Source organism: Echiichthys vipera (assembly GCF_963691815.1).
Source record: "Echiichthys vipera genome assembly, chromosome: 20".
Classification (NCBI taxonomy): Eukaryota; Metazoa; Chordata; class Actinopteri; order Perciformes; family Trachinidae; genus Echiichthys; species Echiichthys vipera.
In genome coordinates, this window is record NC_139845.1 from 9,522,567 (window position 1) to 9,542,960 (window position 20,394).

General features: G+C 40.1%; 1 protein-coding gene across 2 annotated transcripts in view; it reads left to right on the forward strand.

The window, feature by feature from the left end:
* The first annotated feature begins 1,009 nt into the window (after positions 1-1,009).
* The window catches only part of atp2b1a (ATPase plasma membrane Ca2+ transporting 1a), a 42,152-nt gene continuing 22,767 nt past the window's right edge, over positions 1,010-20,394 (forward strand). For both annotated transcript variants that reach the window (XM_083935133.1, XM_083935134.1), the window contains exons 1-2: positions 1,010-1,077; positions 14,107-14,596. In XM_083935133.1, the coding sequence (XP_083791259.1) occupies positions 14,404-14,596 (193 nt within the window). In that variant the 5' untranslated portion in view covers positions 1,010-1,077; positions 14,107-14,403. The remainder of the gene's footprint in view (positions 1,078-14,106; positions 14,597-20,394) is intronic.

Here is a 20,394-nt window from a genome sequence, read left to right on the forward strand (position 1 = left end):
AAGAAAAAAAAAAGCTACGTCATGGAAAGAATGACGTCAGGTTTGATTAGGCGCCGAGGGAAGAGCGTTGTGTAGCCTAGGAGGAGTTCAGGCAGGCAGGCAGCATAAACGATGGCAGTGAGGTTTCGGTGTGCACTTTTTTTTTTACAGGCTGCATCATATGATATGGGGGGGAACTGTTTAATAATCCTGTTATTATAAAGCAGCACAGGAGCAAACGAGGGAGTACGAGGGGATCATGACGTAACCGTTTCCATAGGCGACTGATATGCCGGCTAAGCCAATGGGAATCCACACCAGCAGTCCGTACCCATCCTCCTTTTGACGTGCATCACATGTCCCCGGCGGTGTTGTGACAGAAATGAATCAGGCGAGTCGAGATGATTCCCGTCGGTGTACTTCCGCCTTCGTCAAAAAAAAAATCTACGTTACAGAAACTGGACCAAGTTGTCTTTCGGTTGGTGTCCTATATAGTTTCACATTTAATGATTAAGTCCTTACAAAGTGATGGTAGCGTTACAAGACAAATAAATAAGCATTATATCAATGGAGAAGGCAGACGCTTTGGTCTGTTCCATGGGGAAGTCATTTATTTCTATTTTTATATATGACTACTGTATTCATCGGGATAATTTAGATACATTTGCTTAATAATGTGTCAGTTAGCCGTTATCACGAAAACAGCTGTGCGCATGTGTCATGTGGTTTCCGGTCTAGTGGACGTGGGTTGATGGCGTTTATAGAGTTTTTTTTTTTTTATTGCAATCAAAAAAGCATGCATCATACTGACATCAATAACAGATAAAGAAAAAATATATATATTAGACAAAATCAAATATTAATAAATGCATAAAAGTACAAAGGGTCAGTTAGGAAATATAGATATTCATACAGATGTAGGGCGGTTTTTTTAGACGGTAACTTTCTTGACTGTTCTGACGGGAGACTTTGGTTGTGGTTGTGACAGCGCAGTGGGCGGGGCTTTACCTCAGATCAGGGGAGAGAGTCTAGTCTTTGGTGAGACTGAGGGGGAGTTACAGAGAGAAAGGGACCCGGGGTGCTCTTCAGAGAACCGGAGTGAGTATTTTTGGTTATAATTTCTTGGTTATGTGCTATAAGATAAATGGCTGCATCCAACGTGCTTTACACGTTGCGTAGAAAACCGACTAACCCTTCATTTTTTGTGTGCAATGATCCAACGAGGGCCAGCCACCGGCGGGGTAGCTTCCTTTGGTTAGTTAGCCTTTATACCAAGCTAACATCGTTAGCCAGCGGTATATCTTGGGGAATGATAACTGACATTGGGCGTCTCGTGCTAATCAGCCCAGGATGCTGCTGCCAGATTTTCCTTTGGTTGCGCTTCAGTTTGCTTAAGACTTCTGCATTGCCCTGGGCTAAGTTTCTCCACTTGTCAATTTTTTTTAGAAGTGTCTTTTGTGTATTATTTGCTTAAGCTAACGCCCGGGAGCTAGTTGGCTAACATTGTACGATAGCCCTGAAACGTTGTGTTTTAACGCACGTCTCCCGTGGACAGCAGATTGACGTTGAGACGCTGAGGCTTCACCATTTAGAGACTGACTGAAATATCGCTGAAAATGCCGACTCGTGAAACGGGACTCGAACGTTACCTGTATTTTAATTTTAATATTCGAATGCCATAGTTACAGCGGGGGTGCGTTTAAAGACCTGTCATTCAGTCCGTTTAACATTGTTAACCGACCTGGAACAGTAATTCTCCGAGTGTTGGACTCCACGCGCTGCGGTTGCTCACGCGGAGAATTTGGGGCAGCTTACAGAGAGGGTCACCCACACACCACACACCACACGGCACATTCGAGTTATTTTGTCGGCTGACTATCTCTAGAGAGAGTGGGCACCGTAAACTTTAATGGGAAATCGGTAACGTAGTTTAGCAGCCATAAAACGTCTCCCCCGTGATGTAAGTTAAAACGCACATTCGGTGAATGTAATTCCCCGTTTTTATGTCGAATTCTGTCCCCCTTGGATGTGTGTTAGTCTGAACCCAGCCTTATAGCCGTAACGTCAAAACTGCACGGTGGTTGCTTCATCACCTACCAGTCCTAAATGTCATAGTGGGATCCTGCCACTTTCATCAGTGCACGCTATAACGCTATTTAAAGAAAAACGTCAACTCTATGACTAGCACTGCGGCTGCACAACCTTGATTGTTACTGTCGCTTTAAATCACCATGCCCGTTACCTTAGAACGGTAACGTACCTCCTATTCCTTAAGCTTTCCTTCTACAGCAAGTTGATTACGTACATTAACATTACACTCTTGACCTTTTTAATTGACAGTGTACTATCCTATCTTTTCACATTCGCTGCACGTTTCCAGGTTGATGTGGAGTGCAACCACTGAGCACCTTTTGGTGTCTAGTTGAAGGGATCACTCCTTATCCAATTAAATAGCACCCAGTTTGCTGCAGCGCCAGCAGTGTCTTCCTGTGTTTATGTAATGACTTGTGATCCTACAGTGAATTGCAAATAGTGTTGTAGTTTTATCAAAATACATTTGAACAAGGAATTTAACTTAAGCTTCGAGGGTAATAGGCTGTGATTCAATGAGCTAAGGTGTGCCAGTTATCTGTAGACATATTACATAATATAATGTCAGCGAGCAATCCCATAGCCAAACATTATAGTGTATTGTACAATGCATTGTTGCAGAGATATGCAGTCAGTTTTTGGCATTCAATTTCAGTTTTGAATAGTAATATATATATATATATATATATATATATATATATATATATATATATATATATATATATATATATATATATATATATATATATATATATATATATATATATATATGATTATTTCTAGATTTTACTACATAAAAAATATTATCCAGAGTTGGTAATGGGTGATGTTTCATTATAGCTATGTAGCTCAGCATAGAGATTCAGCGTTTGTTCAATGATTCACTCTTAAACCATCAGTAACACTATCTGTTGCTGTGTCTGAGCCCTTTGAACTCAGACTGTTGCTGTCACTCAAGAATGCAAAATCTATCCTTTCCTATTCCTTGCTATATCATGTTTTTTTTCCATAATGGCTGACTATTACTGTACAGCTCTCCCTGAAGGATATGAGATTGTGTTTGTGACGCTTATTTTGTAAATTGTTTTGGAAAATGGTTGTTTCTCAGGGAAAAGAGCACTCGACCTCATTGGCTTCGTGTTTCAGTTTGATAGTGTTTTCCCTACCTACATTTCTAGAACAAAAACCTTTCAAGACTACAACTCTTTTTCATTTAATATTAGATGCACATGAGGTTAATTTGACATGCTGGGTACTGTTCGATTTCTACTACTCTGACATCATAGCTCGCTGTTAAAATAAGTGCTGTTTGCTTCTCATGGCCCAGAGGTTTTTAGTAGTCACATTGCAATGGTCACTGCGAAATAATGCTGCATACCGAGTCCACTCTCTTTCAGGTAGCTCTCGCCTGTCAAGTTTGTCCTGAACTCCTCACGGATGAGCCCTCCTTACAGCTCCTCTATATGTCCACTGATTTCATTTTCATGCTCCGTACTTCAGTCAATTACAAGCGTAGCCTCTGAAAATCAAGTAATATTGTTAAAACCAATAATTGCTAACATTTGTTCGCGGTTTAGTCTGCATTTCTCTGTTAAAAAAATCTAACTGTCTAGTATGCTGCATTATTTTAGAAAGCAAGCAAATGTAGGTCATTTATCGAAGGTGACATTGACATGGAAAACTAAATATAGTCTGTTTTTTTACCATGTAGTCTGCAAGTAGAGTGCATTTATGTTAGTATTTACTTTTGATGACGTTTTTACTTATCTTTCTTTCTCTGTGTGGATTGTAAGTCCAAGGTTATTCCAAGCAGAGGTTTTAGGTTATAGTTTGAGTTTGACCCACTTATAACTACATATTCTTTTAAATATGGCCTAACAAAGCAGTAGGAAAGGACTACACAGGTGTCACTAAAATGTATATTGTTTAAAATACAGGAGTTGATGTTCTAGTTGCTTTTAATGTTTGCAAAATGAATTGGATAAACTCTGATCCTCCCCACTAAAATGATTTTAAGGGGGCACACTGCAAAATATCATGAATTAATCATCAAGATAGCTAGAAGGTCTAACTATGCTACGAGTCAGTCTAGCAGATAGTTACGTTTTGGCATTTCTGGAAGACTAGTGGGCTTCGTGGCTTGACATGCCACTGATCAAAATGAAAACATTTTAAGTTTGTCAGAAGACGTAGCTGTCTTATTAGTATCTGTATATCTAGAATGGAAAATAACAATATATTATTAAGCTTTATAGCATCATCAGTGAGTATTTGAAACAACTAATACTGCTGTCGCCAACGTAGTTTCAAAGTGATCTTCTCCACACATCCAAACTGTTATTGGAAGACTTTTCTGTTTTTCTGAATCCTTACAACCAGGCAAGTTATAGAAAGACCAATGGCTACCTACTCATACTAGTGTAGCCAATGAGTGAACAATTACTTCGCATTCAGGTCTCTTGAAATGTAAAAAGTAACTAAGGTTGTCACAATTACCAAGTTTTAAACTTCCATACAATACTAGTATAAAAAAAATGACACTCTACTCCATGACAAAAAGAAAAAAAAGTTTTAGGCTAGGATATGATAATTTTGTTGAAAATTTAATTGTAGAAATGCTTCTTTTTTTCGATACTATTGATGTGGATATCATAAAATCAGACACGTTGAGCATTCAGGTTTCTCATCTGTATAACACATTAGCACATATTGAATCCCACCTGAAAATAAAAGTATACCATGTGAATGAATGTTATTCAGTCTTGAAACACCAGTCGGAAATTATGACATAGCCTTTAAGAGTAAAAATAATGTTAACATTTAATGTTTTGGCCAACCTACGCCAGATGTTTTTGAAAGTGCTGTGTAGCAACCTAGCCAACCCTTTAGACCTAATTAACTTCCACCTTAGTCTATAATAACATTGTGTACATATATTTTTGGCTAGTACAAATTGCCTTCCCTACCACAGGTCTTGGTTAAATAACTTTAATGCTCAACTCTACTGCCTCCTGAAATCATAATGGTAAGGACAGCAAGGTCAGACTGTGGCAGCAAATGACAGGACCTCAGGCCACTGAGCTGCTCGTAGAATCACACATAACAAAGAACATAGAGCCTCACATCTTCAAAGTGGCTTGATGAAAGATGCTTCATTTTGGAATATTTTCCATCCTTTGGACATGAAGGACTCTGTAATGGCTAAATAAAACCATCCCTCTTTGTTTTCTTTTCACTTAAGGAAAAATAAAAGAGTTCACTGTCAGGGTTTATAGATGTCTTTACAGTATTGACAATACTAAGGCTGTTTTTAACAACAGAATATTCTTTCAAGACTCAGCAATGCTTGGAAATGGTTGAGCACATGAGAGGTACATGATTGCACCATATGCCATATACCCAATATTAAGATGTTGTCACTAGGAATGGGAGTTGATGTGAAGAAACACTGAAATAGTATAAACTTTGTGTGACCTATTACATGGATGAAGTTTTGGGTGTCTATAAGAGCAGACTGAGTACAGGCGTTTCAGACAGAGGGTGAATATAAGTATATTCAGTCACATAGCCCGTCAGAAGAGGAAAACAATGTTAACAATTTCTAGTAGAAACCTCTAATTAAAAAAGTATGAAGATGAACATAATGTGGGACCTTTTTCTAAAGTCAATGTTTCCCAGCAGCTGTGTTTTGCTGATTGTCACCTTCACTTGATTTTGCAGGGATTGAATGAGATCTTGATTTGTTCTTTTTTCTTGTTCATGTTCATGTTTTGCCAACCCAATTATGAGTACTCTGTAGCAACATACTGGTAATTCTCAATGTGCTTAAATGCCTCCATTTTTTTAAAAAAAAGAGGGAATTTTTGATGATCAAAAGCTAGAATTTGGTTTGATGTAAGGAGACAAAATTCTGTCTCAAGCTGTATTCAAATATGAACCCCAGACGATGTCTTGTCAAACTTTAACTCCACCTCATTTCCTCTTACCAAAAAAGGACATTGATGTGATGTTGGGGGCAGGAAGATACATCCGTCTGGCTGACGTATACCTCTGAGGCGAAGTGAGGGCCAGCGGCTAGCTGTCACTCACGAAGCTGAACCCCTAATTATTTATAAACTTTAAACTCCAATAAAATAAAAACTAGCCTGGTACTAAAAAAATTCACACCCCTCAGTGCACATACATAAACATACAGACTAAAAGGTTTTTTTTTCACCAGGCCTTAAATAGGTTTAATTATGCTGGGAAACACGGCATGTTTAACATGGGGGTCAATGACAAATTGCTCTGTTATGAAACCTACCCCAAGTGGTCACTCGGCCAACTGCAATTTTTGGAACTTCAGTATTGGAAGTGCTGTGGTGGGGGCTTACTTCCCACTTACTGGTAATACTCACGGATGAGAACTAGATACAGCATTCGAGGTGGAGCCCCATTCATTTCTATGAAAGTTGCTCAGTGGCGCTTTAAGCCAAAATGGTCAAACTGCCACATCTAAAAATACCCAGATGATCAGTAATCGTTCTGTCATACTTCTGCACTATTGGGTCCATAGCGCAGGCGCACTGGAGACTCGTCCCGGCCGAGACGCCTACTTCCAGTTTAGCGTTCTGGCTAACTTGAATGGGAATTAAATTATTTAATCGTGCAGCTCTACTCGACTTTCAAAATGTTATTTGACAGAATAGATCAAATTCTGATATTAACACAAGTCATATGCCGGGGGTTGTGACACTCAAAAATATCGATTACACAGTGCTATCAAAGCTGGGTCCTAGTTTTGTTTTAAACATCTGAGTTTCCTGCCGTTTTGGCGTTGGTTTTAGTTGCAGTCTTTGTGTAAATCACCCTTTTTCACCGTTGGTCGCAGCATGATATAAACGTCGTCAACAGGTCATACAGCAGAGAACGAGTGGCTGCGTTCACACATGGGCTTACTCGAAGATTATATGCTTTCTTTGTACTGGGGAGTTGGGAGGGTAATCTGCGTTTTATGATCCATAAATCTGCAGTGTTGCATGTCAGAAAATGTTTACACATTAATTTTGATGTAAAAATTATATATTTATAAATGAATGATTACAAATCGTAATTCCTAACCTGAAAAAAGTCTATAGAGCAAACACCTTTTCTATCAGCACTCAAGCTGTGAGTCAAAAAGATTGTGGTTTATTATCATTTTAGGTTGCATGTCCTTCAATACATGAAGCAAGAAGAGCTGTAGAGGAAAAGTGTTGATGGTGACACCTCTGACTGTGCGTTCATATGAATTGGCAGCCTGACAGTGTTTGTAGAGGTTCCAGTCTGTGGGGTGAAGTAGTGCTCTCAGCTGCAATCCATGCAGCACAAGGAGGGATGGGTGTCTCTGCTTTTTACCCTCCACATTTACATGGCCTGACCCAGTTCAGCAACAGCTAGCAGTGGGGGGAGGGGCAGTCTGGGGTAAGCTAAAAATACCACCCTTCGCATTAGGCAGCTCCATTGCAGAGGGATCCCTAGAATTTCTACCCTTGACTTGCATCGAGTTGTTGGCACAAAGAGGTGTACAAACTGCCAAAGGGTTTCCTTAGCATGGTAACAAAAACATGAGTATATTTCTGAGGTACCCACCTCTGTTGTCCGACCAACTTGTTTCCTCTTGCCACAGCCTCCTGGGTGAGGGATTTAGTGTGCATCCAGTGTGTGATAGCAGCCATAAATAGCTTCAGTAGAGGCGACTTGTGACTTACAAGACTCTGGTCCTTGTGTAAGACCAGCTCGTGTTCATGCTGAGCTCTGGTTTAGCTGCTGTTGTGTGGAAAGGGTTAACCTTAGCCTCTGTCATTCAACCATACCATGCCAGCTGTTGGCTTGGAGATTCAATCACAATGATTTTCCACTGTTGTGACATGTGACCTGCTCCGCAACCCGAAACTGTCGCAGCGCAGCAAATGTTGGCACTTCCTTCATCTTGGAGTTGTTGCTGCTCATGGGGTTAGGGGGTGTGAAGGAGAGGGCATGAAGACAGGGTAAAAGAGAAGGGAGAGCATTGCATTCATAACTATAGGCTGCACATGTGCTCTGCCCATGTGGTACCCAAGGCAAGTGAAATATTCCTACTATTTTAAGATCAGATCCCTTAAACATTTACAAAGCCACATGTAATTGCAAGGTGCAAGATATCATACTTTACATTTTACCCACGACTCCGTCCCGAAATTCACCTCTCCTTTTGTTGGAATCAGTAAAAAAGGGTTACCTTCGGTTGTATTCATTACTACTGGGCGTAAATGTAATATTTCAGTAGCTTAATATTACAAAAACATTAATCATGAACATGCTTTTGATATTCAGTTTCTATGAAATCTTATGTGGGCCAGAAAGTGGCACAATACTCCACCAAAGTCTGTCTGTAACTTATTGTATAGATGACTACTTAATCCAAGAGATGCATGACTTGGGCTATGGAGAGGTTAAGCTCAAGTAGACATTTTAGCCCCTTTCGCACAGCCTGTTTATTGTATAGCTGAAGCTCCTTTATTACACCCCACTGTCTTTGCGAAAGGTACGAAGACGAAATGAGGGGTACAGATCTGTTACGCCTCTTAGAAGCAGCAGAAGCAGTCACAGTGCCAAACTGACAGGCAGATGACAAAGCAGCGTTCAAAGTATCATAGGTTATTAATAAATTACGGTAACAGAAACATTGCGTGCTATAGTCCACAGTCTGTTCCCTTCTCTCTTCCTTTCCCTTTTCAAACGTGTCATGATGCTGCTCTCTGTCGTTTTCTCTACTGACTTTTTTGCTACTATAATGCTGTACAATACTGGTAGTTTGTGGGTCCAGTCAGGTTTGAGTGGTTGATTACTGGTGAGGATTGGCTCACACAGACTAGATGCCAATCCCTCTTTTGCATCTGGAATCCTGGCGTCTTGTGTGAAATGACAACTGCGGCAACATTAAGCCACCTTTGCTTGGCTTTGTGGGAATTAACAAAAAGCCAGCATTGGGACATGCTGGCAGTGGGGGCTGCTTGCGTTGTGACGTGCTGGCAATGTGGCATGCCAGTGTTGCGGTGTATCTTCATTGTGGCATAGTTGCAGAATCTGTGTGAAATGGGCATTTGAAAGGTTTGACTTTGACATATTTATCCATTCTTAAAGAAAAAGCCTTTTTATATTGTTCATGGACACCATACCAGAGGTATGAAGAATAATAACTGATTACATAGATGTTAATAGATAAGGCAAGATGTCAAAATGCATTGAAGGCCTCACCCTAAACTTGTGGTCAGCATAGGAGGTGCAAGAGTATTTCCTCTTCAGAATAGGGATTTCTGTGATCTCTCCCACTTCAGTAATACACCCGGCCCTGCAATTATGCGGTGTAATAAATAATAAATTCTGTCCCGTTTTCCATGGCAGATGGCTCCAAATAGAATCTCAACATGTGACAGAATAGTTTCCAAGAATCTCAATGGAATAAGCTGCAAGTTTTCATTTGTGCAGTGGGCAAAACTCTCCTTATACATCAAGGTTTAAAGTGCTGACATATTTTGAGTTTTAGATGTTAGTTTGGAGTTGCATGTTTAAAGCCATGTTTGGTGTAATGACAGATGAATGTTGTTCTCTCGAACATGTTTTTGTTGTATTCTTTGTTATAGCCAGAAATGCAGAAATTGACTAAAACTTCCCAGCTGAGAAAACTGCAGCATTTTTTTTTCAGGATATAAATAAATGTCCCTGCCTGCACTGGTCCCTTTCTTTAATGATCAGAGGGCAGAAGCCATGTTCCCTGTGCAGTGTAAATTATAGTCTGGCATGGCTTTCCACCTGAGAGAACTGTGTATGTTCCAGACTAGACGTCAAGCTCATCTTGTTGAATCTTTTCCAGTAACTCCAGTCTTGTCCCTTGCGATTTTAAGAAATTCATCAAATCAAGCCCAGCTTGAAATAGACTGTATTGTGATGAAGTATGCTTGTAGTTCTGAGTTAAGGTTTCTATCTGAGCTCCACCACGACAAATTCATATCAACTTGGTTGACATGAATGAATCAACCTCATTGTGTTAGGCTGATTAAAGCTGAATGGACATCGGCCTCTCATTAGAATGGACTCTCCCATGTTGAGCACCATGGAGCTCCCTAATGCCACAGATAGTCTTAATTAGATCAAACGGGAGGCTTTTCCTGAGGTAATCAGTCAGTTGGTCCCTGCTTACTATGTTACCCCACACCAGTTACACTGAAGCGAAGCTGGTGGCTTTTGCTGACTTGGGATACTGATTTAATTTTTTAATGACACACCTACTTGTATGTTGTTTGACATGGCAGCATCCTTTGATACAATCGTCTGGGTATTTATTTATTGAAGGGATTTGACTGTAATGCTTAACTTAACACCTGGTTGTACCAGAGGAGGAAATTGCTTTCTTTATTATGCAGATTGCCCTCATAGTGTTTAAAGTAATTGTTATTTTCTACTCGGTATTTAAAGTGTAACTTCACCCCCAGATCTCAGCCTAACTCCACCCAGTGCATTATTTTCCAAAATGCAACAGAAAAATGTGCAAGAGGATGAGAGGGTGTTTACATTTTTAAATGTGATAACATAGATAAGTCCTAACTGGTCGACTCTATCTCTGCATTGCACTTGCAAGGTTAGGGCTGGTTTAAAACAGTAGATGGTGTGTGCCCATCTAATTTAACCAGTAATATAATATACATAGTACATAAACCCTACTAATATAAACAGTGACGGTACAAAATCAAGTTGCTGACTAGCGATAAAATACATGGTAAAAAAGAAAAATACTTAAGGTATTTTACAGTAGGTTCTCTGTGTGACTTTCAGAAAACCCTTATTGGCGACACCGGTGGCCATCAAGTGGCAGTTCGACTGAACGAGCTTGACCAGCAACATGTTTATAGAATGCTGTAAAATAAATTACAATCATATTTAGAATAATGCAAGCTTGCTGATTTCAAATCACTCCATCAGCCAAAAGCAGTTTAATGCGGCACAGCCAGCTGGCCAACCTTAGCTTGGGTTATAGTGAGCTAACATTAGTAAGCAAGCAAGCTAAAGTGATATTAATCGCTCTAAATGACGACAACTGGTCGATCAAGTCCACAGGATGTTATAGCTAACCAAGAAAGTCAGGGAAGGTCTCATTTTTAAAGTTGTTACAACCTGTTCGCCCATTGGCAGTAAACTTCAGTAACTTACACTTTAATTTACAGCATGTATGTAATTTTCCCTACTTACCTCAGTATTAGTTAAATCCCCAAAATACCTGTGTTGTCAGTCCACAAATACTAAAGTGCCCAGGCACAGCGTATTTTCAAGTGGTTCAAAAAGTAGATGCAACCATATAAGACATTAGAAAGTAATTTAAATGAGAATATGCTTGTTTTTGTTGAAGCTATAATTTAGTGTTTTACTGGGCTTTCTACGTTTAAAGGTCCATAAGTAAGTGCCTAGACCGCAGTTACTAATATCTTGAATAGTTTTATCAGTTTATTTTGTGTATATTGCACCTTATGTAGCAGGAACTACAACAGAGGTGGCTTTGAGTATTTTGTCAGGTGTTTGTGTGCGATATAAATACTGTGAGACATGCACACAGCCTGTATTCAGAAACTATACTATGAACAAACACTGACCAATCAGAGCAGACTGGGCTTTTTCAGGAGGGGGCTTAAAGAGGCAGGAGCTAAAATGGTGCGTTTCAGACAGAGTGAGTACATTTAAATCCAACAAAGGCAAATAAATCAAGGATATGATGCTGCTGAAGGCCTTTACTGTGAAATGCGGCAAGAAGTGTGTTTTGTAAACATTGCAGTGATGTATGGGGCCCCTTACTGCAAAATGATCAAGCAAAATGGGACCAAAACCCAATTGAAACCGTGCATTCAGACGTCTGCAAACGTATACTCAGGTTACAAAGAAAACCCCCAAACACTGCATCCAGAGTTGAATTAGGCCACTTTCCTTTACTGCTAAGTATTGGAAAAAAGATCCATCAAATGCTAGAGTCATATTAAACACCATAATAAAGCTGTCGCCTGCAAGGAGTTGAACATAGAAAGGAGTCCCCTGAGCCAACTGGTCCTGAGGCTGGCTGACTTTTCACTTTTTAAGGCATCACATACTCCAGCCAGCCTCAAAGCAGTTATATTATCATTTAGAAAATTAGACAGAACTAAATTGTAACTAAAGGAAAATATACCACCTATTGGAACAATAATCACAGCACATGCTAGAAACATATATGGCCCTAAACAGACAGTATACTGTGGTAGACTACCTTACCACAGTAACTGATAACAACTAGGGATGGGCCTTTTAAGTAATTTCAATATTCTAATACTCGCATTACCTGAAGAATGAGTATTCGAATACTTGGCTTACAACAACATCAGGATTCTGTCACTTTCTGACTAAATAGCTTCATGGAAACTATATATTTATCTTCTTAATATTACAAACAAAATTCTCTAAAGCAAGTCATTTGGTGCCTTTAACGTACAGATACATTTAAGAAAGGTTTTTGTTAATGTGAGTCACCTGCAGACAAAAGCACCTCACACTCTCTCTCTTTTCCTCATCCTCCTCCGTTGAGCGGTTATTATTACCTATTACTCGCATCTACCTGCTGAACTATTGGATGGGCTCGGTGTTCCAGTTATGCGTCGGCTCAGTTTTGTGCTTTTTAAGTGATTTAAAGAGCATTGCGGGGAGCGAGCGGAGAGCAGCAACACGGTCTCTCACGGCGTGATGGTGCGCGGAGATGACAGAGGACATCGTCTGCCTCTACAGCCTTTTTTTTGTTGCCGTTGAGTTTTGTGGAAGGCGAAGGCTTCGGTGAGCGGATTACTTTTATTGAGCCTGAGTACAAGCCACCGTCATGGCAAACAACGGCAACAAGGGTGGAGGAAATGATTATGACACTGAGGGCTGATTCAGAACAAAAGATGTAACATCAAAATTCCAAAACAGTCCTAGTTTATTTCCTGTTGCAGTGTATGTGAATGACATCAGCTGATGATCACCTTCTCCTCTGCTTAGATCATTTGTATATCCAACCATCCATCCATTATCTCCAACCGCTTATCCCAATCAGGGATGCAGGCTGCTGGAGCCTAGCCAAGCTGACATTGGCTAGGTGCGGTACACTATATATTATTTTATGTCATTATGTATTTTATTCTTATATAATAGTGTATAGTTATTCATCTTATTGTTTGTGTCAATTGAATCTTGTAATTGTAAAAGACAAATTAGCTCTCATGCCAAAAAAGGCTTGTGAATTGAATTGATAACTGAATGCTGAGAAGCAGAGTGCACATTACATTACAAGAGTTTTGTCCATGACAACTTATTATTTTATTACAACTCAAGTACATCCAATCGAAATCTCCTGGCAATGGCTGTTGGCAGTTTTGCCAATTACTTTGCTACTGTACTTGTCTCAGCAGCCAAGTGGTTTTAATGTTTGCTTTTACACAGCAGTAAAATGGTTCAACAAAAGTGATGACTTAGCAGTTACAGTTACTTAGCAATGTGATTACAGAAAGGGGAAGAAAAGGAAATGGTAACCTACACCTATTGTTAAACATGCTACACAGAAAATAAGTCATCACAAATGTCAGAATTGTCCACCCAAGAATATGCTTATCGAGTAAACATAATAGTTAACATATTAAATGCAGCAGTAGGTCGATTACAATAAAAGGGAACTGCACAGATTGTGGTATTGCAAAGAAATAAAAACATATCTTCTGTCTATATAGACCAAAATGAGTATAGATATGACTAATTCTCTGATATCTATTGCTGACTTGCATGAAAGAACACAGCTGTAATTAAAATCAAAATATGATGCATAACCCAGCCTGAGTGTGTCATAAAACCTGAAATGAATTTTCCTGGACAGTTTGTGCAAATGTCATTTGTTGTCAGTGTGATATTAATAAATGTATGGGGAACCCTGCTGTACATGAAATTACACATTGTAGTGTTACTAATTACTTTTTTTTTGTTATTCTGTTTCAGATCTGAATGCATGGTGGTCTCCGCCTCTGTGGGTGATCCTCAGTCACCATGAAAGACTAGGAACTCGGCTCTCCAAGGGAAATGGCTTGTTTTGTAATATCCCTGCCCTGCTACCTGCCGCATGACTCCAGCTGCATCTAAAGGGCCCGTCAGCTGTTTATGGGAACTACCACTGTGTTCGCTCTCTTGAGGATTTAAGCTTTTCCAAGACAACACCGCCCACCCCCCCCAACCCCCCACCCCACTGTTGAGCCGAAGAAGCAACGCTTTGCAATAGAGTGGGGAGGCAGTGAGACAATGGCGAACAACTCGTACAGTGGGGTGAAGAACTCCATGGTGGAGGCCAACCATGATGGAGAGTTTGGCTGCACACTCAAAGAACTGCGCTCCCTTATGGAACTGAGAGGTGCAGAGGCAATAGGCAAAATTGGGGAATCTTATGAGGATGTTCACGGACTCTGCAACCGGTTAAAAACATCGCCTATAGATGGTAATGTTTCCACTACACTCAACATAATGACTGTTGTTTAATTTGATTAAATACAGGATGTGCTCACAACAGTGCTAATGGCGATTACTGTTGGAATGCTAATGTGGTGCACACATAGTTTAGGAGGCGTGTCATTGGCCATATCATCCACATTGTGAATACCTTGACATCACTTCCTTGGAAAACTCATATGCCAGACAGGTGGCCGGGCAGGCTGACTCTGACCTGGGCCAGGCCTGCTCTATTTCAAGGCCTGTGGATATGTCCCTCGCACCCTCCCTCTCTCTCCCTTTTTCACCTCTGTGTCTCTGTGTGTGCGTGTCTCTGTGTGTAGGCTTCAGACAGACCAGCTGTCTGCCTGGGCACAGCACCAGGCTGCAGGCAGGTTAGCGTCCCACATGTGGCACACAAAACGGGACGCTAGTTAGTAATGACTTGAACATGTTAGGGAAGGAGTGAGTTCATCTTTTGAATATCTCCACTGTGTTACCCTTTCGCCACCAAACTCTTTGCCATAACGACAGGATTATGTTATGTTATGCTATAGTAGCACCCCAATAGGGCAATGGTGGCTGACAGCAGCTCTCTCTCTTTTTCCCCTTTTCTACTATTCATTTTCTCTCTGTCTCAGTTTGTCTCTCTATAGACAGTTGGCCTAATCGTCAGTATGACCTTGACTGAACTCTTATGGGAGGGGATTTTCAGTTTGATCCCAGATTAAAACGGCACCGCATATTCACTGTAGCAGCAACAGTCCTCTGTATGCACTGTCTCAAAGCAAGCAAAAAAAAAATTGTCCTGAGCTTCATCAAAACACAAAGAAAGCAATACATGCTATATGACAGCACAACACATCTCTCATTCAGGAATTCCTACCTCGCTATTTAATTCTTGACCTTTTCATTTATTGACAATATAGTGTGCAAGGCATACAGTGCAGTCTCTTTTGCTGCTTTCATTGTCTGTTATACAGGCCAGTAAGCCATTGTCTGAACTGAGGATAAATTGCTGAATAGGAATTTGGCTGTTGAAAGAGAGCGATTTGTCCAAACATGCATGTGGCTGTGTCAAGTTGGTGAACGTAGAGTCCTGTCATATTTCTAGCATGAGTGACATTGGTTGTTTCATTTTGTGCGAGTGTACTTGTCCTCCCCCACTCACTCTACCTAAAAAAAGAATGTGGATTGTCGAAGCCCACTAGCGCTTTCAGCATTTAAATATAAAGCACAAAGCAGTCTCTCTATGAGTAGGTAAGGTAATACTGTCAGCATGTTTGCTAATCAAACTACTTTCAGCCTCAGCCATTGCTGCACACTCTTTATCAGTATTCTGCATATCAACAGTCTGTAACTAACGTCTTCAGATAGTGAAACATGTTTTTCAGACTACGAGAATATTAGATTATGTCTAGGTTCCTAATAAAAATAAATATTTATATGAAATGGCTGGCTACCTTACAAAGGAGAGGCAGCTTTTACCAAAGTTCCCAGTTGCTTTTGCAACTGCACTCTACTGATAAGTTTGAGTAGGTCCACATTTTGTTTCCCCTCGCAGCAGGTGCTGTTCCACTTGGTACGCAGCCACTCAGTTTTGACACTTCCAGTTTCAATCAGCTCATTCGTCATTGGCTCAGGAAATTAAGCCATCATTTAAGATTATAGGAGCTTGACAATTGAAAAGGGATTTCTAATTAGTTGGTTGGTCATTTCTGGAACCTCTTAAGCCAATCCTTTTCTAATCCCCATTCCCAAGCTCCTTTTTTCACCCAAATAAGTTTGGCTGAACTTCTCAGTTGCAGCTGTGCATGGCTGTACCACTATACTTTTCAGCATGGTGTTTTTGGATGAGGTTAAATGTAACTTAATATCACCATGTTCCATGCTGGCAGATGGCTGGGTATCTTAAGGCAATTTTCTATACAACGGTCTGGTTCGGCTTGGCTTGGCTCAGCGTTACAGAGCATTTGCATTCCTATTACAACTGGGCTACCTGCATCATGGTGTGTCTTCAGTGGCTCTATAGTAGGTCTGTGTATTTTGGCCATCTTTGTATTTTAGTAGTCTATATGTTTAGTTGCATAAAATTTACCTGAATTAACAAACATGTAGCACTACAGACATTCCTGTCCATTTAAGGGGGAGAAGGGTAGTCGTAATGGGTTGGCTGCAGCCAGGGAGACGTCACCGCAGCTTGCATAAAGGTGGGGCGGACGAGCTTTGGCCCTAGGTCCATCTCGAGCAAGGTGCAGCTTGTTAAAACTGGGGAATGGAAACGCATATCAACGCTGCATGGTTGGCTCGCTGCAGAAAAAAATGCCAAAAGAAAAAGCAGATAAGATCTCCCAGTTCAGTTACATTTCAATTCACTTGGCTGTGACACAAATTGATTATGATAATTAACATACCAATGCTCTGAGTTTGAAAAGACTTAATTATGCACACTGTAAATTGTGCTGCCAAAAGCTTATTCAAATATAACCTTTTGTCTATTTGACAAATTAACCCAGTCAAAGTGCTGCAATGTAATAAAATGAAAGGTAAAGCATGAAGGGCTTAAATCACATGAAGAAAATATTAAAACTAAGGGATGATATTTTTTGACCAACTATTTAATTTTACATCTCTCCTTCTAGCTTTGCTAGTATGCTGTACTTCTCAAACAAACCCTGTTTCAAGGATCCGTTTGTGTGGTGGAAAGGGAGAGCTCACCAATACCTGAAGCCCTGGCATTTGGCCTGGTGTTATTTGTATGAGTTCACTTCCTCTGTGCGTGCAGACTGTTTTTTTCTGGTGCTTTCTCTGCTGTAACTGTGATGAAATAAGTACCAGTTAAGCTTTTTTCTAGTTTTGTAGTCAGTTATATAAATGTTAGTAGCATTTACAGGGGAACTCCATCATGTTTTACACAGGTAAATCTCTTCGTTCATCATGGGGAGTACTGCTCATCCTTTGAAAGACATGGGTACTTAGCAGGCAGGGAAGGTCCAATGACGATTTATTGAGTTGCATTATGGGAAGTGTAGGATCCATGTTTTGTAGCTTGTATGATCTAAGAAAAATAAGGCAGGCAGAGCTGGCAGACATGTCAATGGCACGTCCCAAGTCAAGGCAAGCTATGCTGCTGTATGTGCTTATTTTTCATGGTCTTGCTTGATGAGTCAGGACATCTGAGCCTCCGCTGAATCAGTTGTGACCGTTCTTGTTTTTTAATTTGTCTCTCGTGAGTCCCCCAGCTGTTTGTAAGAGCAATACTAAATCACTGGAGTATTGTTGTAATAAAACTCTCATCCTTTTACCACATTTTCTCAGCATTGAATGTTGCAGCTCAGGGTCATAGTATCGTCCTCTAAAGTATACCCAGATGTCTGTATTTAGGCTTCTTTTGGGTGTCCAAACCAGTTGCTCAAAAGCTTACAGAGGTCGCACACACCCAGAAAAGTCTTGGAAAGATACCTACATGAGTAGAATTATTTCATTTTCAACTGCAACATTGGAACAAAATGAAATCACCCCTCAGTATCAGTATTTTGAACAAGCTCTGCTAACACTAGCAGCATTTCTTTTCTCCTCTGTTTCTTCTGCATAATTAGGCTTATGAAATGGGCAAGGACATGATTGACAGTGGTCCCCTATTTTGCCATTTCAAATTTATTCCCTGTTGATTACTATTTTAGTGTATTCAAATATTTGGGTCCCAGGCTATTGATCCAATGAACAGTGAACTGAGAGGCTTGTACAATTGGACTGTAATTCACAAAAGCGGACAGGCTCTTTGCATCCGTCATTCCAGACACCACACCCCTTCATTCAATGGGGAGGTTCAGACTGTTAAATGATAGTTTACTCTTTGTAATTCAGGGGGCTGGAGATGCTTGTCTTCATGTCTGAATTCAAAATGATGTGCTTAGATGGGCTATAGCCAGTCAGTGGATGTAGCATAGGGCCAGATTTTACTTCCGTTAGTAGAGCTGGAGTGGAGGTGGGGGTTGGCAATTGTTATGATCTTGGTAATTTTATAACCTTAAGCTGCCAGGTAGATAACAATTAAAACCTCATTGTTAGTTATTCCATTTAGAGTAATCAGTAATTGGTCAGACTCTCTAGAAGTGTTTTTGTAAATACGTGGCCATAATTTGTAGTCTAGCCTGCTTCCAGTGTAGCTTGCCAGATGGAGCATTATCTTAGTCAGTGGTCTTCCCAGAATTCCTGAGTAGGGTGATATTAGTTTCAAGCATATTACCAAAACACATTTTTTGTAAAATGGCATGATGATATCCATTCAACACTGTTTTTGGAGATGAAATGATCATGCTATAGTAATGAGCATAGTAATTCCATTTATTGAGCAATGCCCTGCTTATGTGCAGCAACGCCCATAATGCCCTGATCACTTTTAAATTGGAAAGGAGCATTGGCAAGTAATAACTAGAATGATGTCTAATGGAAGAACCTCACATATTATGAGTATTTTAAAGAAACGTAATTTTATAAAATAGCAGGAACAGTGAAATGTGTACCTCCATATTGCGTCTCTTGGTGCAGTGTCATTTTGTTGTCCAGTTTGTAAATGAACTATTTTTCAAAAATGCTCGCCCTGTGTAGGAGTTGCTTCCCAATGTGTACCTTTTTTGTAAACCCTAATCTGGTCTTTACGTTAATACCATAATTTGAGCCGAAATTACGTGAATCCCATAACCCAGTTTACCTTGGTATATGATGAGCATAATATAATCTTAACCTTTCAGCAAAAAAACCCCCACCTTTGTCTCATTTTACTTTATATAATACCTGTAATATGCAATGTGAACAAATTCCCAAGTAAACTAACAATTATCCCTATTCAACTCAAGAAAGGCTCTGACTGTCATCTGTCTGAATATAAGCTTTACATAAATGTCATGACGCACTTCTGTCATTCAAACAGGGACTGTATGTAGGAAAAAAGGAAAGTAGAGCACACTGTCATTCTTGCAATTACTCTCATCATACTTGCAGCTCTTACCTTGAGTTCCTATCTAGGCTCTGGCTAAGATCTTTGCTGTTCCAGTGAGGGCTGTCCCATTGTACTGGACAGTTGGTACATATCAACCTACACACAGTTATGTAAAGACAGTAAAAGCGGAACTGTGACCCTCTTCCATTTAATTGTGACAGGCCCAGAGTGAAGGCTTACCTTGACCCCTCACTGCTGGCTGAAATGACAGTACTCAGAGGGGTCAGCTGGGGACACGCATCCAAATTAAATGGTTAATGATTAGCTCCTTGACTTGAGACACACTCTTGGTGCTTAAATGATGTGAGGGTCCAAGGCCAACCTATTTTCTGTTTGTGTATCCAATGGTGAGACAACGTGTTGATCGGCCTCTGTCAGTTGTATTTATTGCTCTTCTGCTAAGGGAAATGTGGTGTAACATTGAATGGGGTATTAGCTGTCAGCACGTTTTCATTAGAGGCATAGAAAATCAAAGCAGACGGTGAGACAGCCAGCAGTGATGCAGGATAAACCCCATAGCCTTTTTAATGTGCAGTGCTGATGAGTGGTGAGTCATTGTCATTCTTCTCTAATGTCAATTAATTAAGGATGATTTTCTTCCCTAATGAAGTGGACCAAAATGTGTTTAAAGTCAGCTACAGGTAAAGAAAGATGAAACCGTTTTTTAATTGAATTAGATTCAAACACATGATAGTACATGATATACACCAAAATGAATTAGCAATGTATAGTTGTTTAAGCTTTACGTTGGACAAAACAAGCATTGTTTTGGGGTTTAGTGGTCATTTGGTATAATGATGGAATTG